The sequence below is a fragment of the Eretmochelys imbricata genome, chromosome 1, assembly GCF_965152235.1.
Source record: "Eretmochelys imbricata isolate rEreImb1 chromosome 1, rEreImb1.hap1, whole genome shotgun sequence".
Classification (NCBI taxonomy): domain Eukaryota; kingdom Metazoa; phylum Chordata; order Testudines; family Cheloniidae; genus Eretmochelys; species Eretmochelys imbricata.
The window spans coordinates 48,725,078-48,751,616 of NC_135572.1; the positions used below are offsets into that span (position 1 = coordinate 48,725,078).

General features: G+C 45.2%; 1 protein-coding gene across 2 annotated transcripts; it reads left to right on the forward strand.

Moving 5' to 3' along the window:
- Positions 1-913: 913 nt before the first annotated feature.
- Positions 914-26,511, forward strand: MEDAG (mesenteric estrogen dependent adipogenesis). 2 transcript variants are annotated; one of them, XR_013345106.1, is made up of 6 exons: positions 914-1,299; positions 13,623-13,735; positions 17,656-17,774; positions 21,014-21,297; positions 23,948-24,287; positions 25,022-26,511. XR_013345106.1 is itself a non-coding variant. In XM_077810017.1 (5 exons), the coding sequence occupies exons 1-5, from the start codon at positions 1,046-1,048 to the stop codon at positions 23,964-23,966; spliced, it is 789 nt and encodes a 262-aa protein (XP_077666143.1). In that variant the 5' UTR covers positions 914-1,045; the 3' UTR covers positions 23,967-26,511. The 2 variants fall into 2 exon arrangements, 1 of the variants encoding a protein (XP_077666143.1); XM_077810017.1 differs by having other exon boundaries at positions 23,948-26,511.
- Positions 26,512-26,539: the final 28 nt, after the last annotated feature.

Below are 26,539 nucleotides of genomic sequence, written 5' to 3' on the forward strand. Positions count from 1 at the left end.
AGTACTTGTGGCACCTTAGAGACTAACCAATTTATTTGAGCATAAGCTTTCGTGAGCTACAGCTCACTTCATTGCATTAATTTAGTTCCAGTAGTGTTGTACCAACTTGAAACAAGAACCATACACTGGTGACTGAAAACCTTTTGATGTGCCCTGCTACTTAAAGTTTGGCATCCAAAAGCTGACTTACAGATGTTTTATGTTGATACAATATATGTATTTATTACTAATGTTTGAAGTCTCATAATTCCTCTTGTGCACACTTTCAATCAGATACAATTTAGCTGGAAAACTGTTAGGTTTTCAATAGGGGAGCTTTACCTTATGATATCACAGACAAAATTTTGAAGATTATCTCACTTGGGACAGAATTACCAATTTGAGGTAACTTCTGCAAGGCTCCTGCACTGTAAAATTTAGCACTACATCACTGCCAGTGAGCATTCTGTATAAATGTGTAAACAGAACGTGTGTGTGTGTAGATGAGCTACGTCTTGTTCAGATAACAGGGGTACATGTTCTGATTTTCCACGATGGGAAAGGGAAGCAAAATGCTAGATTTCAGACTCATGGGCGAGGGGCGAACCTATTCCTGCACCAGGGCCCTCTGGGCCTGGCTATGCCCCGCTGGCGAGCCTGTGAGGGGAGGAGCCCAGCTGGTGAGGAGCGTGTGGGGAGCAGGGCACAGCAGAGGGCAATGGAGAGTGTTGGGGCCGATGGGGACGTGCCTTGGGCGGGCCGGGCCGAGGCAGCCCGCGGGGCTGTCGGTCACGCTGGCGCAGCCAGGGCAGGCTGTGGAGCCAGGCGGGGCGCTGCAGGGGAGAGCGGCACTCGCCGGCGGCGGCTTGCGCCAGGTTGCTGGCTGTTTTTCCGGCCAGAGGCGGAGCCTGCTGGGGGATATATACAACGGGAGCAGCGCGGGGCGGCAGCACCCTGGGCCCTAGGTTCGCCCCTGCGAGCCGCAGCCTCAGCCCGGCCCCCCAGCCCCGCCGTCCGCATCGAGCCCCGGCCGATTTCCCGCCCCGGCTGCTGCCGCGTCCTCTCCATGGCCAAGCCCAGCCCGAGCCCCATCTCCGCGGGGCAGCTGCGCGGCCCGCGGACCTGCGACTGCGAGCTGGCCCTGCTGCCGCTGCGCCAGCTGCTGCTGCTGCAGCCCGACTGCTTCCAGCTGCGCGGGGACCGGCTGGCCGTGCTCCGCCCGCCGCGCCACGGGCCCGCCGGCGGCTTCACCGTGCTCAGCGACGGCGCCCTGCACCACGACGGGCAGCGCCGCTGCCGCCTCACCGGCCACTTCCAGAGGTACCGAGCCCCGCCCGCTCCGGGGGCCTCTCCCCTGGGAGCCCCGTCCCGGATCCTCCCTCTGCAGCGCCCCGACATCGCCTGCTGGGGTCCCGCCCCCCTTCCCTCGCCGGGCTGGGGACGCTAACAAGGAGGCTCCCTGCCCCAGACTTCACCTCCCAGGGGCCCTTCCCCTGCCCTGTGCAATGGTGGGACATTAGGGGACCGATGTGGGTGCTGTCTGGACTCCAAGAACGGCCACACCGGGGCAAACCAATGGTCCATGTAGCCCGGTATCCTGTCTTCTGACAGCGGCCAGTGTCAGGTGCTTCAAAGGGAATGAAGGGAGCAGGACACCAGCCAGTGATCCCTCCCCTGTCTCTAGTCCCAGGCTCTGGCAGGCAGAGGCTAGGGGCTATCCCGAGCATGGGGTTGCGTGCCTGACTATCTTGGCTAATAGCCATTGATGGATCTACTTCCCTGAACTTATCTAATTCTTTTGTGAATCCAGTTATAATTTTGACCTTCACAACATCCCCCGGGAATGAGTTCCACAGGTTGACTGTGGTGTGTGCAGAAATACTGCCTTTCCTTTGTTTGTTTTTAAAGCTGATGCCTATTAATTTCATCAGGTGACCTCTGGTTCTTGTGTATGTGAGGGAATAAATTGCATTTCCTTATTTACCTTGGCCGCACCAGTGTAGATTTTATAGACCTCTATCATGTTGTCTCTGTTCCAAGTTAAACAGTCACAGCCTTTTTAATCTCTCTTCATACTGTCTGGGCATGTAGCGCATGTCCAGCACTGCAGCTTCACGGTGCAGGGAGGACAGGGGACAAAGGGCCTAAGGCGAGTGTAAGTTATGCTCTTGTGGGAATTCTGCCCCACTGCATACATGCAGAATTCATGTCCCTTGCAGACAAATGACGGGGAAGCAAAGGGAAGCTACAAGAGCAGTCATGCCTCTCCCCAGCAACACAGGTGCATAGCTTCGGGGCCTGGCCGGCGGAGAGGTAAATGAGCATGGGGCTAGGAACGTCCCAGCCACTAGCACCTACCATCTGCTGGGCTCAGCTGCTAGTCCTGGAGAAGTGGGGGAAGAACAGGACTTCCTCTTCTCTTGCAAGGAGTAGCTGGGTTAGACCCCCCCAAAACCTCACCCAGCTACAGGAAGCTCTGCATCTCCTCCTGCCCCCATGGAGAAGTGATCACTGTATGGGGAGTTGCTCATCCATCTGCCCAACCCCTATGCATGCTGAACCCTGCCACTGCACCCAAGCCCCCATCCTGCAGAACCCCCCCCCCGCATCCAGAGCCCCCTGCACCCAGACCATCCCCAACTGAGCTCCCCCACACTCAACCCCCCACTCAAATGCAGGGGTGCTGGAATAGTTTATATAGTGGGGGTGCTGAGAGCCATTGAACCTAACTGTAAACCCTGTATATAATGGAAACCCCTTCAAGCCAGGGGCTGTGGCAGCATCCCTAGTTCCAGGTGAAGGGCTCGTTGGGGCACAAGTGCTGGAACACCCTGACCCCCACCCCACTGAGCCCCAACCAGCTGCACGCAGACCCCCACCCCACCAACTCCCCACCAAGCCTCATCCCCCACATCCAGACCCCCCCTCCTGCACTGAGCCCTAACCAACTTCACCTGGACCCCCCTGCAGAATCCCATTCCCCTGCATATGGAACCCCTCAACGAGCCCATCTGCATCCCGCTCTCTCATACACCTGGGCCCCTCACCAAGCTGTCTACATCCAGATCATCCCTCACAGAACCCTCTCACCTCACACCTGCATCCCCCCACGTTAAGCCCCTCCACACTCTGATCCTGCCAGACTGAGCCTGCTTGTTCCGCACATGGATCAGGGCTGGACGTGCGAGACTCTGTCCCTCTCGCTCACTATTTTGGTACACCTGGCATAGAGAGGTAGGGCCTCAGGGTGTTTCTGGGGCAGTCCCAACCCTTGCGCTGTGTCAGGGTCAGGTGTAGCCTCATCTCCGAGTCTGTGTCCCGGGGTGCTGCAGGGTGATCTCCCACCTCTGTACAGCCAGTGGCTTTTGCTCCCTGCTGGAGCCAGGGCCGGTTTAAGGCATAAACTAAGTTACAGCTCAGGGCCTCACAACATGAGGGGGCTCTAAAAAATTTGACTCCATTTCAAATTTTATCAAAGATAAAGGCTAAATAAAAGCGATATGGGGAAAAGATTCTCTTTAAATATAGACACATTTGTTCAAATATGACAAATATACACATCTGGCTACACACATACCCTTACCCTTCACTAATTGTTCATTATTGATAGACGGGCAGCCAGGGCTGAAAACCCCCCCCTGCTAATTGCATTTGTAAAATTAGTAATTCTAGGTGTAAGTCTGCTATCAGCCTTCTAGGGCAGCGTTTTGTTGGCCAGGTGCTGCAGGTAAAATTCTGACTGTGCCTTCATAACTTATTTAGATAAATAATCTCACTGCTGATAAAATTGGGGAAAATGTGAGGCCAGAGATGGCAGTGTCGTGAAGCAGTCCTGCCAAGCTCATACTCGTATTGGATTTGTCCTAGGAGTGATGTCCTGTTTAGCGTCCCCCTTGGCTAGTAATAGCCAGAAGGCCCCCCATCTTTTGTTTACAGTCCAGCATGCACAGCCATATAGTGCCTTCGCTCCTGTTTTCCTTCGTTTTCTTAGGTGTTAATGTGTTTTCTTCTTTCGATCTGTACATATGTACAATTGTGTATTTTAGTGCGCGTGCCATTTTCTGCTTCATGCGCTACCCATGCTTCACGTGATTGAGTCTGCAGGTGATCGTTTTATGGACTTGGGTCAAGTGGATCTTGAGGATACATTTGTGTTGGCTTCCCTTCTTCCGTTTTCAGAACCTTCACAATAAATACCGAGAGTGCTGATGAAAGGATAGATAGAGAGGGTTTTGAGAGAAGTGAAGTGAAGGAAGATACTCAGAATATTTTGATATGTGTACTTGGTGAGCAAGTTATTTCAAACTATGTACATATACAGTAACTCCTCACTTAACATCCTACTTATCTTGAAAAATGCAACTTTAAGCGAAACAATGTGAAGCAAATCCAATTTCCCCATAAGAATGAATGTAAATGGGGGGTTAGGTTCCAGGGAAAAATTTTGCCAGACAAAAGACATTCTATACATATACAGCAAACAAACAATTTAATACTGTACTCACCAATGATGATTGTGAAGCTTGGTTGAAGCAGGCGTGTAGCGGGGTCAGGATGTGGGGGCTTGCCCTGCTCTGCCTGCTGAGCATTCCAGCCAGGGATCGGTGTTGGGGCACGGGGGCTTGCCCCATTCTGCCTGCCCAGGGCTCCTGCTGGGGATTGGGGTAGGGGTGTGGTGGTGTGCCCCAACCCAGTCCCTGACAGGAGCACCGGATGGGCAGAGCCAAACAAACAATGTTATAAGGGAACATTGCAGAACTTTAAAGGAGTATGTTCTCTAATAGGTCCACGACCTAATAGTGAAACAACATTAACCGGGAGGATGTTAAGTGAGGAGTTACTGTATGATTTATAGCGGTGGTTCTCAAACTTTTTTACTGGTGACCCCTTTCACATAGCAAGCCTGAGTGCGACTCCTCCCCCCATAAATTAAAAACACTTTTTAGTATATTTAACACCATTATAAATGCTGGAAGCAAAGCGGGTTTGGGGCAGAGGCTGACAGCTCGCAACTCCCCATGTAAGAACCTTGTGACCCCCTGAGGGGTTCTGACCCCCCCCCCCAGTTTGAGAACCCCTGATTTATAGGCTATTAAAGCCTATAATATTATATTTGCTTAAATATAAGCTAGGTTTTCTCACTGCCTGTCTAGAGATTACCAGTCTTTTTTTTTTTTTCCTGGTTAATTTTTTCCATCTCTTTTGTGCATGTAGCTTGTTGTCACTCTGTGTGCCCAAGGTGTTTACTTGAGATTAGTCATCGTGAGGGAGACGGAGGATAAGAGACGCAAACGGGAAGAGAGGTCCGCTTTTCTTGGCAATTGAAAGTGACAAACTCGGTAGCTTATCATTTGAGGACATAATCAATGACTTTGCTCTCCAAAAATCACATTCATTTTAACACTGAAATTTAAAACATTCTTTTATGATGTGCAAACAGACCTACTGCAGGTTGTATGGCTTCCATTAAGTAAGCTGGTCTGTGTAACTTTAACTGCTTTTGTGTTGCTATAGGTATAAAGTTTTCATATCTATTCATTAAGAAATCAGATGAAAATGTTAATTTGAAACTATTTTATAATGCAAACAGGCATATTGCAAGACATTTGTTTTAGATAGATTATTCTATTTTTACAACTTTACCTTTGTATGTATGCAGATATAAAGCTTTCATCTTTATATAGTCGATGTCCTTTCTATGATGATATATTTTTTTTTTTTATGGTATGGGGCCTCTTTACACTTGACCTATCTTAAGGCCTCAAAATGTCATAATCCAGCCCTGGCTGGAACCTTCACATTTATTTATTGATGAATAAAATATGCAGCATTTTGCAGAATTTTAAAATACTAGGTGCAGAATTATTATTATTTTTGGCACAGAATTTTTAACATTTTGATGCAGAATTCCCTCTGGAGTAAAATTCAAAGAGCTGCAGCCCAGGGGGGAAAGGTGGTACTACCTCTAAACCCTGGGTAAAGGGCACATTGAAACCAAATGAGAGCACCATGATCTCTGGCACTGGGAGGAGTGGAAGAAGGTAGCCATGTAGTTCTATGGAAATCTCTGTAAAATGGTAATAGAAAGTTATTGGGGTTTGAGTGTACAAATAAGAGCAGTGGTTTTGGATGGGGCCAGCAGATCTGTCAAATGGCCCTGTAAAGAGGTTAGCCGGGGCTTGTCCCTCTCCAGGGCAGCAGGGAGCCACAACACCTCACTACACACTGGTGATGTCTAGGGGGACTTAATCCGGCCACGGGCGTCTCAGTTGCCGCAAGGGCCACCAAGGGAAATAAGCACCGTAAACCCGGGCCCTAGGTCAGGGCGGGGCAACAGTGAGTCAAGTGATCAGGCCCTCAAGCAGGGGCTGGGCAGTAGCAGTGCACGAGTAGCAATAAGCCCAGGCCCCCAAAGAACCTGAGAGAGGGGGAGACTGCCACCCACGAGTTCTGTGGCAGGGGGACACAGGCCCTCCCACTCCACTGTGTCCCAGCCTGGGACCCTAGCAGTGGCAGAAGACCTGCTGCTATGTCAGTGGGGATCCTGGCTGCAACACACTGGTATAGACTCTGGCAGTGCTGCAGCCAGACCAGGGTCATCTGCCCCCGGGCTACTTCCAAACTCCCGCTCGGGTGTTACCTGGGTCACGGTGGTGTCCTCCGGGTGTGGGGCAGGTTGGAGGCATCTAGCCTCCCCGGCAGCTGTCTTCCCAGTGAGTTCGGAGGTCGAGCCTTTATACTTCCGGGGCGCCGCCTGACCCTCTGAGGGGTGGGCTCGGAGCTCCCTAGCTCCGCCCACTCTGATACCCGGAAGGGCTCGTCCCTCTCCGGGATGGAGGGGAGCCACACTGCCTCACTACAGGCCCATTGAAACAAAACAAACTTTTTTCACCAAAAGAACACGATACTTAAACAAAACAAAACTGCCTTTACAATGAGGCTGAAATGAGGGACCTCTAAATGAGCAGGACTTGGAAAGTTTGGAAACAGAAAAATTGCAGTTAGGTGTGTCAAGTCCAAAGCAAATTCTTAGCATAAAGGTAAAAAAAAATAATTAAAGGTCTACAAAGTAGAAACCAAAACAAACAGAACCCTTGTTCTTGAGTGTTCAAAGATACAGAGGGACAAGGTGGGGGAGCTAATATCTCTTATTGGACCAACTTCTGTTGGTTAGAGAGAGAGGCTTTTGAGCCACACACAGCTCTTTGGGTCTGGGAAAGGTACTCTGAGGGTCACAGCTAAATACAAGGTGGAACAAATTGTTTAGCATAGGTAGTTAGCTCATATTCTAAAAGGGCCATTCAAGGTGGAGGGGTCCGTTAACATCTCTGCAGTCATAGAACAAAGAATAAGGGATTAGTGGGTTACAGATTGTTGTAATAAATAATAAATCCAGTGTCTCTGTGCAGTCCATGAATGTTAGTGTCTAACACTGCATACAAAGATAAGCAGGGCAGTTATGGATTGCAGCGGAATTTGAATGGTACTTTGAGTTCCTCATTCCTAGAGTCTAACACTTCTCCCTCCCTTCCTATGTCCTGGTGGCCTCCCAATTTGAATCTGCTCCCAAATTTTCTGCACCTTGCATGTAGGTGCCTCTATGATCCTTTTTCTGGGGGAGGAAACTAACCCAAAATTAGTTAAAAATAATTAGTGCAAAAATTAGATGATTCTTTCAAGTACAGAGGGAGAAGCACCTGCTCAGTGATTTGTTAAATTGGTTTGTCTCTTCTCAAAATGTAGGTTGCACTTGCCTTTGGAAATTAACTGGGGCCAAAATTGGGAAAGCTGAGTGCCTAAAGTTAGTCTCAAATCCATATTCAGGCGCTTAAATACTAGTGACTTAATTTTCAAAGGTGTTGAGCACCTTGTGTTCTAACTTCAGTGGGATTTGTCAGTGCTCAGTACCCATGGAAAATCAGGCCACTGTCTACACTTGGACTTAGGATCCCAAATTTTGGCACCCAAATTTCTTACCTTAATGTGTTGTGAGTTACTTGAACTGTTTGTAGTTTTGATTTGGAGTTGATGGTTTTGTGTGTACTCACAATGGTATAAATGTCTAGTAGAGGCTCTTTATTTGTATCTTGTATGGTGCTGAGCATGCTAGCAAGTAACTGGTAATAGATTACAAACTCATAAGAGAAAAATAACTATCCCAACTCCACTGTAATACCCAACTCTCCACAAGAGGGATCTAAGCCAGAACTGTGACTCATGTGAGTGTGCAGCCTGTTCTGTTGCCTCCCAGCCCAGCTTTCCTGTATCTGTCCCGCATCCTGCAGTGTATCCCTGCATGTTCCAAAAAGTGACTTATTTAGTTCTGGTAGGAAAAAGAAAGGGCGGGGGAAGAAAACTACAATCTCCTAAAACTAGCAAGACCAGGTTTACACTTCAAAGTTTTGCTGGCATAATTATTTTGGTTGGGAGAGGTAACTTATTGTATGACATAGCTATGCTGGCAAAAATCCTAGTGTAGATGCAGTTACACTGGTCAAAGAGTACTTTTGCTGTTACAGCTTTTTGTTCACTGAACAGGAATAATCTTATACCACCTATAAAAAAGGTGCTTTTGCTGTCCCAGTGTGGCTGTTAAGTATAGATAAGACCCATAGATGCTGGAACAGTTTGTCTAGTGGGGGTACTGAGACCCATTGAACCAAACTGTGAGCCCTGTATATGATGGAAACCACTTCAAGCCAGGGGATGCAGCAGCGCCCTTAGTTCCAGCGCCTTTGATAAGGCCCAACTTAATTATTTGAAAAACAAAAAAGACAACCCATGAGTCAATCTCCCCAAAAGCATGAGATTAGTTGTTTGGGTTTTTTTTTTTTTTTAATCACATGATTTTAAAGCCAAATGTGAGGGGTTTTATTATTTACCCTCTGGTTATTGAGTCTTTGGGGTTGTTTTCCAATCTTTCTCTAACTATGAAGGCTAGAAACTTACTTATTTTAATGAAAGTTGAGAATCATTCATAATCTCATAATTCCAGAAGCAGAGACATTAAGGAAAACAGCTAATACCATGAGTTTTTCAAGCAAATCTACAGTATTGGCAACATTTTCAAAAGGTGATGCCTATAGGTGTGCATCTAAATTAAAATTGCAGCAGTTCTCAGCAGATGTTTTACTTAGCCCTGGTCTACACTACAAGTTTAGGTCAAATTTAGCAGCTTTAGATTGGTTTAACCCTGCACCCGTCCACACAACGAAGCCATTTTTGTCGACTCAATGGGCTCTTAAAATCGATTTCTGTACTCCTCCCTGACTAGGGGATTAGCGCTGAAATCGACATTGCTGGTTCGAATTTGGGTTAGTGTGGACGCAATTCAACGGTACTAGCCTCCGGGAGCAATCCCACAGTGCTCCATTGTGACCGCTCTGGACAGCACACTCAACTCGGATGCACTGGCCAGGTACACAGGAAAAGCCCCACAAACTTTTGAGTTTCATTTCCTGTTTGGCCACCGTGGCATGACCACGCAGAGTTCATCAGCAGAGATGACCATGGAGTCCCAGAATCGCAAAAGAGCTCCATGAGGGACCGAACGGGAAGTACTGGATCTGATCGCTGTATGGGGAGACGAATCCATGCTATCAGAAAACTCCATTGCAAAAGACGAAATGCCAAAATATTTGAAAAAATCTCCAAGGGCATGAAGGACAAAGGCTATCACAGGGACCCGCAGCAGTGCCGCGTGGAACTTAAGGAGCTCAGGCAAGCCTACCAAAAAATCCAAGAGGCAAACGCTCACTTGGAGTCAGAGCCCCAGACATGTCACTTCTATGATGAGCTGCATGCGATTCCAGGGGGTGCCCCTACAACTACCCCACACCTGTATGTAGACTCCTGCAAGAGAGTCTCATGCAACAGGGATGAGGATTTTGGGAACGAGGAAGATAGCGCACACCAGGCAAGCGGAGAAACCGTTCTCTCCAACAGCCAGGAACTGTTTATCACCCCGGAGCCAATACCCTCCCAACCCTCCAACCCAGGCTCCTGGATCTTGAAGGCAGAGAAGGCACCTCTGGTGAGTGCACCTTTGTAAATATAATACATAGTTTAAAAGCAAGCGTGTTTAATGATTGATTTGCCCTGAAGACTTTGGATGCATTCATGGCCAGTACAGCTACTGGAAAAGTCTGTTAACGTGTCTGGGGATGGGGCGGAAATCCTCCAGGGACATCTCAATGAAGCTGTCCTGGAGGTACTCCCAAAGCCTTTGCAAAAGGATTCTGGGGAGAGCAGCCTTATTGCATCCTCCATGGTAGGACACTTTACCATGGTAGGCCAGTTGCACGTAGTTGGGAATCATTGCATAAGAAAGCATGGCAACGCGTGGTCCCGGTGTTTGCTGGCATTCAAGCAACATCCATTCTTTATCTCTCTGTGTTATCCTCAGGAGAGTGATATCATTCATGGTTACCTGGTTGAACTAGGGGAATTTTATTAAGGGGACATCAGAGTTGGCCGTTCCTGCTGGGCTGTTTGCCTGTGGCTGAAAAGAAATCATCCCCGCTGTTAGCCACGTGGTGGGGGGAGGAGTGAAGCAATCATCCCAGAGAATTGGGTGTAGGAGGGGTTTAGTTGGGTTTGTGCTGCACGTTAACTCAAAAACATCAGCCCCTCCTTTTAAATGGCCAATGTGTCTTTTTTCAATTTTAATCTCCCTTTTTTTCCTCCTGCATCTGCAAATGTTTCAGTGCGGTGACTAGCATCTCCGTCCCAGAGGCTAGCGAGATAAGAAGGTGAAAAAAACACACTAGCGATGAAATGTTCTCTGAGCTCATGCAGTCCACCCAAACTGAAAGAGCCCAGCAGAATGCGTGGAGGCAGACAATGGCAGAGTCCAGGAAAGCACAAAATGAATGCGAGGACAGGAGGGACGCGCAAGAGGATAGATGGCTGGAGCAACAGGAGAGGTGGCAGGATCAAGAGGAAAGGTGGCGGCAGCATGATGAAAGGAGGCAGGATGCAATGCTGAGGCTACTGGAGGATCAAACTGATATGCTCCAGTGTATGGTTGAAGTGCAGGAAAGGCACAGACCACCACTGCGGCCCCTGTGTAACCAACCACCCTCCTCCCCAAGTTCCATAGCATCCTCACCTAGATGCCCAAGAATGCGGCGGGGGCCCTCCGGGCACCCAACCACTCCATCCCAGAGGACTGCCCAAGCAACAGAAGGTTGGCATTCAATAAGTTTTGAAGTGCAGTGTGGCCTTGTCCTTCCCTCCTCCCCTCATCCACCACCCCACCCCACCCCGTGCTTCCCTCCTCCCCCACCCCTCCCCGGCTACCTTGGCAGTTATCCCCCTATTTGTGTGATGAATTAATAAAGAATGCATGAATTTGAAACAACAATGACTTATTGCCTCTGCAAGCGATGATCGAAGGGGGGAGAGGAGGACGGTTGGCTTACAGGGAAGTAGAGTGAACCAAGGGGGCGGGTTTTCATCGAGGAGAAACAAACAGAACTTTCACACTGTAGGCTGGTCAGCCATGAAACTGGTTTTTAAAGCTTCTCTGATGCGCAGCGCGCCCTGCTGTGCTCTTCAAACAACCCTGGTGTCTGGCTGCGCGTAATCAGTGGCCAGGAGATTTGCCTCAACTTCCCACCCCGCCATAAACGTCTCCCCCTTACTCTCTCAGATATTGAGGCACACAGCAAGCAGTAATAACAATGGGAATATTGGTTTCACTGAGGTCTAACCAAGTCAGTAAACTGCGCCAGTGCGCTTTTAAACTCTAAATGCACATTCTGCCACCATTCTGCACTTGCTCAGCCTATAGTTGAACAGCTCCTGATGACTGTCCAGGGTGCCTGTGTATGGCTTCATGAGCCATGGCATTAAGGGGTAGGCTGGGTCCCCAAGGATAACTATAGGCATTTCAACATCCCCAACGGTTATTTTCTGGTCTGGAAAGTAAGTCCCTTGCTGCAGCTGTTTGTACAGACCAGAGTTCCTGAAGATGTGAGTGTCGTGTACCTTTCCTGGCCATCCCACATTGATGTTGGTGAAACGTCCCTTGTGATCCACCAGTGCTTTCAACACCATTGCAAACTACCCCTTTCAGTTTATGTACTGACTGCCTTGGTAAACCGGTCCTAAGATAGGGATATAGGTTCCATCTATGGCCCCACCAGTTAGGGAATCCCATTGCAGCAAAGCCATCCACTATGACCTGCAGATTTCCTAGGGTCACTACCCTTGATATCAGCGGATCTTTGATTGCGTTGGCTACTTGCATCAGAGCAGCCCCCACAGTAGATTTGCCCACTCCAAATTGATTCCTGACTGACCCGGTAGCTGTCTGGCATTGCAAGCTTCCAGAGGGCTATTGCCACTCACTTGTGAATTGTGAGGGCTGCTCTCATCTTGGTATTCTTGCGCTTCAGGACAGGGGAAAGCAAGTCACAAAGTTCCATGAAAGTGCCCTTACGCATGCTAAAGTTTTACAGCCATTGGGAATCATCCCAGACCCGCAACACTGTGCGCTTCCACCAGTCTGTGCTTGTTTCCTGGGTTCCAGGATGGCCAAATTGCCGGGGTCTGTGCTTTGAGAGAAGTCTGTGTCTATGTCTTCATCGCTCTCGTCACCATGCTGCCGTTGCCTTCTTGCCTGCTTTTGCAGGTTCTGGTTCTGCATATACTGCATGATAATGCGCAAGGGGTTTACAATGCTCATAACTTCCGCGGTGATCTGAGCGGGCTCCATGCTTGCCATGGTATGGCGTCTGCAGGAGAGCAGAGTTGCAGGGAAAGCAGTGGTTGGATGACCAGTTTTGCAGTCCTACTGCACTGTCTGCTGCCAGGACACAACAGCTGAGCGGGCTGCACACTTGCTGTGGGATGGCGAGACAAGAGCAGCCAAGCAGAGTTGCAGTAGAAGTGGCCCTGCAAGACCACTAGGAGAGCAGAGTGCCAACGGAAGTGGTGGATGATGACGGTCATATAGAGGACCTGCGAGGTGGATTCATAGCATCAGGAGAGCCGAGGGGCAGCGGAAGCAGTGGATGACGATGATGGTTAGCAGTCCCACTGTACCGTCTGCTGAAAGCAGTATGGCGCCCACACGGAAAAAAGGCGTGAAACAATTGTCTGCCATTGCTTTCACAGAGGGAGGGGCGACTGACAACATGTACCCAAAACCACCCGTGACAATGTTTTTGCCCCATCAGGCATTGGGAGCTTAACCCAGAATTCCAATGGGCGGTGGAGACTGTGGGAACTGTGGGATAGCTACCCACAGTGCAACGCTCCAAAAGTCGATGCTAGCCTTGGTACTGTGGACGCATTCCGCCGACTTAATGCGCTTAGTGCATTAGTGTGGGGACACACACAATCGGCTGTATAAAATTGCTTTCTAAAAAATTGACTTCTATAAATTTGACCTAATTTTGTAGTGTAGACATACCCTTAGATGCCTAGCTTTAGCCACTAGAGTTTGAAAATGTTGGTCTACATCCTCAATGAACTAACTGAATCTTGTTCAAGCCCCTGCATTTCTCCATGGTTTTATGTGAAAGGAAACTTGAATAGTAGAAATCAAATTGGATTTTTTTAAAATAAAATTATGCTTAATAAGAATGTACTCTACAAAGAGAGTAGCTGCTAATGTTGTAATTGATTTTTAACAGGGATGTAGAACTCACCAGCCATCAGGATTATAAAGACTTCCGAGAAACTATACTAAGCAGACCACTAGTATTCTTCACAAATGTCAGAACAAACTATTATTATTCCTCAAAAGGTATGTATGTTATATAGTTCCTTTTCATTATTCGTGTTTAGACTCGCTTGATTAAAAATAAAGGGTGAGACAGATCCTCCAGTTGGTGTAGATTGGCATAGGATCTGGCCCATTGTGTTGTTCTTTTGGGATACAGTGACAGCTTCCATTCTAATACCATTTTCAATTGCTTATAATTTTCAGTTGGGCTAAAATGTTTTACACCCTTCTTACAAGGCATTGTTTCCCAGAAAATCCACAAAATATGCAGCAGTATTTAATTTTGACAGTTTGGGTTTTAATACTTTTACCCCCTATGGTAGTGGGTTAGAATTGTGCGCCACTATGCGTGCACAGAATTCATGCCACCCCACAGATTTCTTTGCTTCCCCACAACAAAAATTACTTTCCAACAGGGAAGTAAAGGGAAGCTGCAAGAGTGGTCATGCACCTTTCCCAGAAGCCTGTGCGCATTGTTTTAGGCTCCCATGGTAGCTAGTGGAGAGGTAAATCACCGTGTTGGGGGAGGATTTGGGGACATCCATGGGCGTAGTTTGGAAGGCAGAGGGGGCATTGCCCTCCAGACAGAGGCAGGACATGGGGGGGGGGGTCACATGCCACTGTCCCCCACCCAAATTCTGAAAGTGCCGAACTGCCCAGGGCTTGCTCTGCTCAGCCTGCCAGGAGCGGGTGTCAGGGGCTCCATAATTCCCATGCTGTGCCTCTTTTCCCCCCCACCCCCACCCTCCATATCCCCTGGCACACTTCCGGCTCATTCAGCCCTTCTCCCCACAATCTGGGCCCGGGCAGGAAGCGGAGGACATGGGACAGGGCAGTTTCTCTCCTCCCTGGTGAGGGAGGGTGGGCACTCTGGCTCACTGATTGCAGCTGGATACAACCCCCTGGGTCCTAGTGCCAGTCATCTTCCCCTCCTACGTATGTGCCCTGCGTGACCATCGTCCTGTTTTAGGTACAAGGGTGAGTGCCTCTGGTGGGGGAAATCGGGCAAGGGGGTGGGAGAGGGCCGGGTGAAGAGAAGGGATGGGGGATGGGGCAGGGGACAATGGGGAGAGAAAGGGGGAGGGGATGAGGTAGAGGGCAGCTGCTGTACTTCTTGGAAGTGTCAGATCAACAGCCTTCCTCAAGACTCAGTTCTTTCACCGATGCTGTTCAACGTGTACATCAACAACCTGCCAGCTACACTCTCGTGCAAGTTTATCTCTGCCAATGACATCTGCAGCCGCTCCCAAGCTCAGGAATTGACACGGCTTTGAATGATGATATGAAGCTCATGCCAGACTATTGTAGTCGACGGTGCCTGCAACCGAGCTTTTCCAAGACCATTTCTAGTGTATTTCATCTGCATAATGCAAGCACAAGCCACGAGTTAAATGTGTTCCTCAGTGGCCAACACTTCAGCATGAGCCAAACCCGGTTTACCTTTGTGTGACATTGGATAGGTCACTAACATACCGCAACCATTTGAGGAAGATGGCAGCCAAAGTCTGTGCTCTGAGCAGGTTGTTCTGAAAATTGGCTAGCTCAACCTGGGGTGTGAGCACCTGGATGCTTAAAACATCAGCCCTTGCCCTCTGCTATTCAACAGCAGAGTACTGTGCTCCCGTCTGGTATCACTCGTCTCACATGAGGCTGATCGACCTAGAGCTTAACAAAGCATATTGTTGCCAGGACTTTATGGGCTAATCCGTTGCCACAGCTACCAATACTTGGTAATTTAGCACCACCCCGTATTCGCTGCGAGAAGGTCTCTGTCATGCTGGTGGCCAAGATCTGTGAGAATAGCAACCTGCCTTTGTAATCTGACTTCTTCAACCACCCGCCTCCTGGCCTGTCTTCTAGATGTCCTTTATGGTGATTTATGCCACCGCAGGACAAGACTGTGGAATCTGCTTGGCACAACGTGTGGTCAGTGACAGCAGTCATTAATCACTCCTCGTCACTGACCCAACCACTTGTCCACCAGGTTTTGATCGGCCAAGGCACCTGTGGTCATCTCTGAACCGGTTTCAAACAGGACAGGGCAACTGTGTGGCCAATCTCTTTAAATGAGATTTTTCTAATGACCTACAATGCAGCTGCGGTCAACTTCAGACTGTCACATATCCTTGATGGGTGCCCACTGACTGACTTCGACAGTGGGGCACATTGTGCATACGCATAGAGGGAAGTGGGGGAGGAAGGGGCATGGGATGGGGAAGAGAAGTGGATAGAGGAATGGGGGCGGGGCGCAGGGGAAGCCGGAGCCTGGCATGTGGCATCCCCTCGGTGGCAGCCGCTGGGGCTCCCCTGTTAAGCAGGTCCATCCCCTGCACTGGCAGCCTAGGTACCACTCGAGGTATGGGGAAGGGAGCCAGTGAGTCAAAGGATCTTGCGTCACCCCCATCCCCCAAGATGGCCATCAAACTATGCCTATGGGGATGCCCCAGCTGGTGGCTCCTATCAGCGCTGGGCTCAACTGCTAGTCCTGGCTGGGTTGGAGGCGGCGGAAGGGGGTCTTCCTCTTTCTCTGCACAGAGCAGTTGGGGCTGGGTCAGACCCACCCCCAGAAATCTCCCCCCATCTGCAGGAAGCTCCTCATCCCTCTCCCCACCATTTCCTGCACCTTCAATCTTCAGCTGTAGGGGTAGGGGTCACTGTATGGGGAGCTGCTCCCCCATGCATCCAGACACCCCCCCACCCCGCCCACCCCAAGAAGCCTCACCTCCTGCACCCAGAAGCTCCCCATGAGCCCCTGTGCATTCAGATCTGCCCCCCACCACCCCACCGAAGCTGGACTCCCCCACTGAGCTGCCCACACCCAGATTGCGTCTCACACCACACCTGGATCCCCAGCACACTTGGATCCTGCTGGGCTGACCCTGCCTGCCCACACCTGGTGCACTTGGCATAGAGGGGCAGGGCCCTGGGGTGCTTCTGGGGCAGGGTTGGGTACAACCTCACCTCCTAGTCTGTGTGTGGGATGGAGGCAGGGTGATTTCCCACCTCTGTGCAGCCAGTGACCTGTGCTCCCCACTGCCATGTTGGAGCCTTCACTTTTATTTACTGACCAATAAAATTTTCAGAATTTTTAATTTTTTGGGATGGAATTCCCTCAGGAGTAGTTATTATATAGGTGTGGATCCAATGGCAGCATGGCTCCCTAAAGAGCGGTGCAGACATACATATATCAGGGTCATCGGAGAGGATCAAATCTGTTACCTTTGACACCAAAACCACAGGCTTCTAACATGGAGCTAAAGGAGTTCTCCAGTATCTGCTCCAAATAGCTGTTCAGGCTTTACCAGTTGCTGGGGCTTGCTACTACAGGGAGATGTGATCACACCATTTATCCAGTTGTTTTATGTGCATTAACAGACCTATGTGGGGATTCTTGCACAAGGCCTGCCTGAACTTTATTAGAAGAAAATTCAGCCAGTAATATTTGGGATATGGGTAGAGAATGGTCTAAATCAGTGGTTCTCAACCAGGGATACTCCTGGGGGTATGTAGAGGTCTTCCAGGGGCTACATCAACTCATTTAAATATTTGCCTAGTTTTACAACAGGCTACATAATAAGTACTAGCGAAGTCAGTACAAACTAAAATTTCATACAATGACTTGTTTATACTGCTCTATATACTATACACTGAAAGGTAAGTACAATATTCATATTCTAATTTATAATTATATGGTAAAGATTAGAAAGTAAGCAATTTTTCAGTAATAGCGTGGCTGTGGCACTTCACTATTTTAGGTCTGATTTTTGTAAGCCAGTAGCTTTTAAGTGAGGTGAAACTTGGGGTATGCAGACAAATCGGACACTTGAAAGGGGTACAATAGTCTGGAAAGGTTGAGAGCCACTGGTCTAAAGACTTCAGTGCATGTTAATGAATATTGCTGATGTCAGATGTAGGAATTAGTAACATTTTAACTGTATCAGTTTCAGAAAAAACATACGCATTTATCGTGAACACACGACATCCTAAGATAAGAAGACAGATAGAGCATGGAATGAACACAATAATATCCTCAGTGTTCGGAGAAAGTTACAAACTGCGGGTGAGTCCTGGATATGTGCTGTTAATAAGATACTCAAAGCTGTTTGTGCTGAACATTAACTTTCCTTTTGGCTTGTGTGAGGCACAAACCAAAATGGTTTCTGGAGGAAACTTGCAAATAAACAGATGTTCTTTAGTTGCCAAACTCAAAGTTCTGTGTTTTGGAGTGGTTTTTTTGTTTTGTTTTACATTCCTAGCAAGTAAGTGTCAAATTTTGCCCTCATTTATTTTTAATCTGATGAAGTTAAAAGCATTCAATGGATCCTATTGAGCAGAGGACATAAAATATTGTTGTTCTTGTGAGAGTACCCAAAAGGGTAACCAAATTCATTCCTGCAAATGAAGCTAATCTATAAAATACTGTGAACCATAACAACATTATACCAGTGTATTTTAATGTTGTACATAATGTGCATTGTAAGAGACCATTCAAGATGATGTGGCCAGTTATCACCTCCGCAGTGAAAGGACAAGAAAGGGGTGGTTAGTGGGTTACGGCTTGTTGTAATAAACCACAAATCCAGTATCTTATTACCACTGATTGTGATAGTCTGTAATCCACTAACCTCCCCTTTTTTGTGCTATGACTGCAGAGATGCTAACTGGCCATTTTACCTTGAATGGGCTCTTATAACTTGTGTTAACGAATTATGCTAAACAATCTGTTCCACCTTGTATTTAGCGGTGACTCTCTTGAGTACCTTTTCCAAACACAGAGGAACAGCTCTGTGTAGCTCAGAAGCTTGCCTCTTTCATCAACAGAAGGTGGTCCAATAAAAGATATTACCTCACCCATCTTGCCTCTCTGATATCCTGGGACCAACATGGCTACAACAACACTGCAAACAATATGTGAGCATTTAGAATCATAGAATCATAGGTAGCCTACTCCATTTAGTACTATATTTCAGCTACATCATGATCTTTTGCAAAGCGTGGATTACCAGATCTGCAGATGAAGCTGGTTGTGTTAGGCATTTCCATCCCCACCAGGCCCCCTCCATCCCAAAAAAGGAATACGGTCTGACTAAAAGTGGGTGGAAACATAAAGTAGCACTAGTCCATTACAGTGTAACAGAAAAAGATGACTCAAAGGAATACAATTTGTGTAAATTACATGTCAACTTTGGAATTCAACTTAGTTGGAATTATTTAAGTCTTTCACCTCCAGATGTGTAGTCACTAAAGCCCAGATCCTAAGGTATGTACATGCCTAATGGCTTTTATTTAAATGTACTTCACTTTGCAGATGGCCCTGGGAGAGATTTTCAGATCTGCACTTCAGAAACACATGATCAATTAGCTAATTGCTAATAAAGGGAGTTAAGTGCCTAAATTCTTTTGAGGATCTGGGCCTAGCTAACTATATATCAGGTTACATGTTTCTTCATATCTGTAAGAAAAATCAGAGATGCAAAATATTATAGGGGGTGTTATGTGGATTGCAACAGTCTCAAGAGGACTTAAAGGTCATAAAGCAATAAATGAATTACATTGAAACCTGACTGTAGCATTTTAATCTGAGACTTGTTGAATGTTACTCCAGTATTGCTTAACGTTCTGTAAAGGAAATCAGTATTCATTTTGTTCAGACCAACATTCTGAATTTTCAAAAGGAAAAAATCATATCTAATGATGAATGAACTGAAAAGTATATATCTTTTTAAAACTTCCTCTGGGATGAAAACATTGGCATCGTGTTCAACTAAGTGTTTTATACCATCATGTATGAGCAGCACTTCACAAAGCAAATTGTGTATGCAAAATGTGTGATGCTAGGTCATGCATATCTGATACTTAGGCTAGGTTTACATTAAAAAAAGATTTGTTGCTATAGTTACAACGGCAAACTCCTCTATGAAAGATGCAGTTTATACTGGCAAAAAAATGCTTTTGCCAGTGCAACTTAGACTGGCTTGGCAAACTAAATAACCTATACTGGCAAAACACTTTTGTGCTGGTATAATTGTATCTACGCTAGGGCTTTTGCCAGTATAGAAATGTCACAAAAAAATCCCATACCCAACCAGCGTTGCTATACTGGTAAAAGTTTCTAATGTAGACCTGGCCTTAGACATTATTCCTAGAATTTCAGAAATATGTGCTCTGCGTGCATGAATAAATTATGTGTACAAATGACTATTTAGATGTCTAATAGCCATTTGTGCATGTCATTTTTGCAGTTGCCTGTACAATCACTGTAATTGCATGTGCACGTTTTTCATGCACACATCTGTATATGCAATTCAGAAAATGTAGGCTCTGATAATTAGGTTTGCACTCAAATATACTTTTGATAATGCTGTCCCTTGCTAGGAAGACAATTAATATCCTTTCAGGCAAGAGAACTTCTAAGAAGTATATTTTGTGCTGTGAAGCCAGAATGAGGCACTAGGAAATAGTCTATCACCCAAAATAGGATTAGCTATTTTATTAGCAATTAGCTAGTTGATCCTGTGTTTCTGAAGTGCAGATCTGAAAATCTCTCCCATGGCCATCTGCACCATGAAGTACATATTTATAAACGGGTAAGATCTGGTTGGTAGTAGGCAGTCTTCATGTTCTACAGAAGTCTGCTAAAATGTGTGGTTTCAGTACATTTTTTACTGAGAAGACCATGGTATAGTCATGAGCATGGAATTTGAGCTTTAACTTGAATTTTTTTGCTGCTGTAAGATTAGACGCTTGTCAGGCTAATGTAGTTTTCACCCTTCAGTCTTGTCTTCGTGGCGCAAAAAATCTAGGACAAGTGAAGTTTGTCAGGTTAACGTTTTAAGGATGAGGAAATTCTGACGATACAGATATAGGCCATCTCTAGGGGCAAAAAGGAACTATAATCATAGGAGTTCAGTATTCAAATATCTCTTCATGTAACTCCCTTGCCCATTATATTAAGTTTATTTGAAAGCATCACTGCACCTGCTAGTATCGCTAGGGTCACTGCTTTAACACTCTTTCTGAACCGTCGCTGTGTCCCCCTCTCGCCCCAATCACAAGGAAAGCAAGGGGAAAGTGAGTCAAATGTCAAAGCAGTGACGCTAGTGATAGACAGCTGTGTGGTATAGGGGATTAGAATGCTGCAGGGTCTCCATATCTGCAACTGCAGATTCAAATTCTATGGGTAAGTTTTGGGTTTTTTAAAATAGGATGTCACATCTAAAGTATAAGTTGTAAGCTCTTTGCGGCAGAGATCATGCCTTACGTGGTTTTAAACATTTAATTTTTTTTTTTCCCCTCCAGTTTGATTTCCAAGAAGTTGTCAAGAGTTTTTTCCCTCCAGAAAGCCATTTAGTTACCGCAGAAGACTTGAGCTTTTCCTATGAGTTCAAATCTGATGCCCTGTTTGATTTCTTCTATTGGTTTGGGATCAGCAAAAACACAGTTGCAGTGACTGGGAAAGTTTTGAATTTGTCCAATACCAGTCCGGAAAAGAAGGAAATAATCACTATGTTTCTAGAAAAAATGAGTGAACCTTATGTCCGTTTGAACAGTTTTTCAGACAGAAAATTCAGTGTTCCCTCGAGGTAGGTTGATATCATACAAGACAAAATCCTACTGTTACTGCTTTTTAATATACTGTAACTCAACCCCAATTATTTGAACTCTGATTATCTAAAATCAGGATTATACAAAATTCAGAAATGTCCCCTGAAACAAATTCTGGATGTCTGCAATTCCATTTTTTAAACCAGCAATTTCAAATGTCTCCTACATCATTTCAGTAATTAGTGTGTACCTTCAGTTAAAGGTGAAGCTGTGCAGTGAGCAATGTAAAACCAACATCATTTAGCATATCTTTGTGACATAGAGAATGATTTTGTTATATACAACACAGGGCTTTGAAAAACCAAGCTCAGGTAATATTTACTCTTAACACTTTTCCTGCTCTAACCCATGCACATATCATTAAAATCACTTGTATCACAGCCATAATTAGAGTGCAAGTTCTTTGGCAGAGAGGAGGGAAATCATGGCATGATTTATTTGGGCTGCAAAGGAATTTGCACATTTTTTGGTGTTGCATAAATAATTCTCTAAATCCAATAATCTAATGCCCCATAACCAATTGTCAACTAGTTTGTAAAAAAATATTTCATTGTTATAAGACTAAATTTGTAAAAATGTTCACCCAAGTTGAGTGCATACAGTAGGTAATTGTCCATGCTATTGGCAGGTTCTTTGTGTCTCCTCTGCAATCTTTTCAAAATGTCCTGCTTTTTTACAGGATGGCATGACTTGTGCACACATACCTGCAACCCACAATGTCAGCTGTAGACAGCTGAAATAAAACTTTGTTTTGGTTAATTACAGAAACTTGAGCTGTCTGTGAGCTTTAATAGTGCTTTCCTGTGTTTTTTGTAGGTTTATTATGATTAAGATTTTTAAAACATGATATTTTTGTGGTTTTTTAAAAGAAAAATAGAAATGGATGGGAGTTTCTGCCTTAGGTTATTTTGAGGGACTGGCTGTCCCCATCTCCTCTCCTCTTGCTTCCTTTATCTCCTCAACCTTTTTTCTTTTTTGTCTTGTACCTCCCTTTCCTCTCATCTGTTCCATACTACTTTTCCCAATTTCATCTTTCCCTCCTCTTCTCTTCCCTTTCTTTATACTCTTCTCAGCCTCCCCCACTTTTCTTTAAAAAGAAGCTCTTTAACTCTTGACACATTAGAACTATAACCACTGTATCAAAAACCAACAGGAGGATAAGGAAAAGGAGATGGGAGAGAAGCAAGAAACAGCTTCACTTTTTTGCCAATTTGTAACTAACACAGTGACAAACTAATGCTCCTGCTCATAATTCACAAATAAAACTAAGCCCTCATCTTTCTGGATTGTCCAATGCTTTAAACTTGGCTACATCCCAACTATGCTAAACCTTCTAACCTTGTTGTAAATGTGTCCTGAGCTTGGTTACAGCTGAAAAGTGAACAGGGCCTAAAGTCTCCTCTGCATTATCCCCACAGCACAGTTAAAACATATTCCATTTTGTGGCATACCTGGGAACTTAACCATACCCCTAAACTGTACTAAGTCAAAGGCCCCATTTATGACAGAGAAACAGTTTTGACAGTTATAATTAAATTCTTTAGCCTTTTGACTTGTCTTTTCATATATATTTTGGAGCTTGGCCTGTGAATATTGTGCTGAACTATGTTCTAATCAGGCTAAAATTATTCTATCTAGAGAATTTAGCCTAATTCCCTCCACAGTTTTTGAATCTGGCTAGAACATGGCCCAGATATAGCCACGCAGTTCAGCCTGATCTATTAGAATGTGGGCTGAGATGCAACAGAGCTTAACAACAATTGTCAAACTTGTGTGGTTTTTGGGTTTTTTTTGAGGACCTCTAGATATTCCCGCTTGTGGGATCTGGCACCTCTGGCACTGAACTACCTTGAAAAGCTGAAAGAAAAGGAGTACTTGTGGCACCTTAGAGACTAACCAATTTATTTGAGCATGAGCTTTCGTGAGCTACAGCTCACTTCATCGGATGCATACCGTGGAAACTGCAGCAGACTTTATATATACACAGAGAATATGAAACAATACCTCCTCCCACCCCACTGTCCTGCTGGTAATAGCTTATCTAAAGTGATCATCAGGTTAGGCCATTTCCAGCACAAATTCAGGTTTTCTCACCCTCCACCCCCCCACACAAATTCACTCTCCTGCTGGTGATAGCTGCATGCTCTTGTATATAGAGTAGGGTGACTGCGTCACCATCTCACAGGAACACTTGTGGAATCCCCAACAGACATGGCTTTTCAAGGCAGTTCTGCAGCTCAGCAATTCAGTGGTGTCAAATCCCACAAGCTGTGAATACCAGAGGCTACTCTTGAAGAACAATTACTGGTAAGCAACCTTTCTTTATAGAGGAGATGAGTCTTTAAATATGTGAAATACTACTAATTGTCCAGCAAAGGCTTTTTATCCCAAGAAGGGAAAATTTTTCCCCTCCTCTTAACTTTCAGTGGGAGTTGGGTGTCTAGCTGCCCTGTGTGCTTCTGAAAATCTCCCTTAATCTCCTTTTTGGTGCTCTAGAGCACTCAGCTTCTTTACTCTTCAAACTTGTAACTAAATCACTTCTTGCTCATGCTTTGGTGGTGAGCCTTACTGGTTTGTTTATTTCTTAGTAGGCTTGTTGTAAACCATGCTCTTCTTACTATTTTTCAGATTCGGTAGATGCTTTTAACTGCAGTCTGACACCACAACCATCTTTAACAAATCCTTCTGTGAGAATATGTTGAACCCCACAAGTTCAAGAATCAGAAGGAAGACCAAAACTATTCATGAAATTGGTATAAAAATCATAAGACTTTCAACTGAGAATGCAAATGCACATCAATGCATTGCAGGAGCGAGAAGTTTGAGAAGGGAGGAGTGAGGGAACTCTTCGTTGTTTGTGTCTTCTAGGATACCAGGAGGGGATTCTGCTCTGTTCTTTACTCTTCCATCCCCCAGCATGATCCTCTTTCTTTTGAAAAGGGCATCTCCATGGGAAGCAGAGTTGTCAGTGGGTATTGTGTGGCTCCTCCTTTCCTCTTTCCATAACACCAAGTCTGTTTGCTTACTACTGCAACACACACTGAGTACAGAACTCTTCTGTGATTGCTACTTTGCTTGCTTTGCCTAAACCCGGATGACGAGGTGATTAGCATGGTTCTCCTGAAGACTTGGCAATGTGAGAATAGGTCTCAAATTGTTGGTTAGGAAACTTATCAGTGTTCCAGTAAAGATCCAAGTTCGGCCCTGTTATCGCTGGCTGTGGAATCATGTTTAAACACCTTTTTGCTGCAACTTCTGAACTTTCTTACAATTCTGGCCAACTATGTTAAGCCAAACAATCTTCATTAAAAAATGTTTAAAACTGTTCTTTGATCCCTGTCCACACAAGTAAGCCTAGCAGGGTTACAAACTAGTTTTGCTGCAATCTGTTTTGATCTATGTTTAAGTGTATTTTTAAACATGTTTCTGAGGCTGGTCAAGACTTGAGGACTGACAAGGTTGTTGTGAATCTAGAAGCTGGGTATAGTATCAAAGATTGTTTTCCGAGTCCTGGGAACCTGAGGTCCAACTGTTGATCTAGAAATTTGAGGATGGGGGAATAGAATCTTGTGGTTAAGGCAGAGGACAGGGAATCAGAAGATCAAAATTCTGTTCCCACCTCAGCCACATGCTGCTTAAGCTCTCTGTGCTTCTATTTCCAAAAATATGTAAAATGGGAATAACATTTAATCTCTCTCTCAGGAGTGTTGAAGCTTCACTGATGTTTGTAAAGCCCTTTCAGAGCCTCCCGTGGGAAGTGCTAAATGAGTCCAATGTTGCTATACTTGTACTTTTTTTAAAGTGGTCTGGGTATGCTGCTATCTCACTTGGAGATGACTGAAATCTGACACTACAAGTTATGCCTTGAAGCAAGTACACTATCTTCTGGTACAGTAAACCAGTTAGTAAAAATCCTAAACTTGAATATTGTTACTTAAATCACAGTCTGTTTTGTTACTTAAAATGTTTTCGACTTATTGCTGTTCTTTTACAGGTAAAAAAATTTCAGTATAAAACCCATCAGTAGTAATAAATCTCTTTCCAAAGGAGGCTTTAACACAAAACAAGGCTGTACATTCACTTTAGCTCTCATAGTTTGAGATTTATTTTTTTTATTATCTGTAATTTGTTAGTTTGATGTCTTCATTTATCTTGTGCGTTTTACTGGTAATATTTAAAGTGTCAGATGGGTCATGACTTTAAAAGCTTTTTAAAATCAGCCACTGTTAACAATGGTTGAGCCATACATCATCTCCCCGTTGAATGATTGATCATGGAAGAACTTCTTGAGAAACAGCTGCATACAGTACACATGGCTCCTGAGGTTAAAATGACTGACATTCTTGATGACTTGGTGGAAGACTAAATTTCGGAGTATTTTGTAGACACTTCCAGATATTGGTGAGAATCCACATTGCCATAGACACTGGGAGCACCCTGGTAATTACATTATGAATCAAAGAAAGACTTATGATAGCTGAGAACTTGTCTCTCTGCCACAAAATTCTTTCTTTCCAGGATACCTGTAAAGCAGGCCTTGGAAACTGTATTAATAGCAATCTTACATCTTGCAAAGTTTAGACTGAATAACAATATGAAAAATGGGATTCTGAATTTTAATAAGTGTTTTCAATTATGCAATTTGACATGGTGACAGCTGGCCCTGGTGACTAATTTTTTTCTATATGTATGGTGTCGTAATAAAACTGACTTTAGTAATAAACCTAATATACCATATCCTTTATAATCAACATTGTCATGAAGTTCTGTATTTTACTGCTGGCCTTTGTGTAATTTTATTAAGCTCATGCATACTGTACAGTAGTCTTTTTATTCTGTTTGAAGCTGTCTAGTACTGTATATACTTGCTCAAATACCTTCATTTTGCTTGTTCAGAAAAATATTCTAGGTGGAGTGGAATAATACTCACATTGTTAGAATACAGCATTAAATGTTGCTGGACTCCTCATATAAAGGGACTAGTCAACAAATTTTAAATATCTTTTAAACTAATTTTAGACATTTTCTACTATTGTATTGTATAGAACACAAATATTTTGTACATTTTTTGTACTTCTGTTTAAAATGTTATTTCCAGTTCTAAAGATTTGTTTTTAATGTATGATTCTACCTGTGTAGGCATGTGCCAAAATTAGGGCTTTCAAGTGATTAAAAAAAATTAATCGCACTGTTTAAATAAATGGTATTCTATTGTTCAAT

Bases quoted from the DNA above. Each gene is read 5' to 3' on its own strand.
- MEDAG (XM_077810017.1), top strand. From the start codon at position 1,046: ATGGCCAAGCCCAGCCCGAGCCCCATCTCCGCGGGGCAGCTGCGCGGC. The intron at 1,300-13,622 runs GTACCGAGCCCC...GATTTTTAACAG, and splicing joins CTCACCGGCCACTTCCAGAG to GGATGTAGAACTCACCAGCC. The intron at 17,775-21,013 runs GTGAGTCCTGGA...TTTCCCCTCCAG, and splicing joins GAGAAAGTTACAAACTGCGG to TTTGATTTCCAAGAAGTTGT.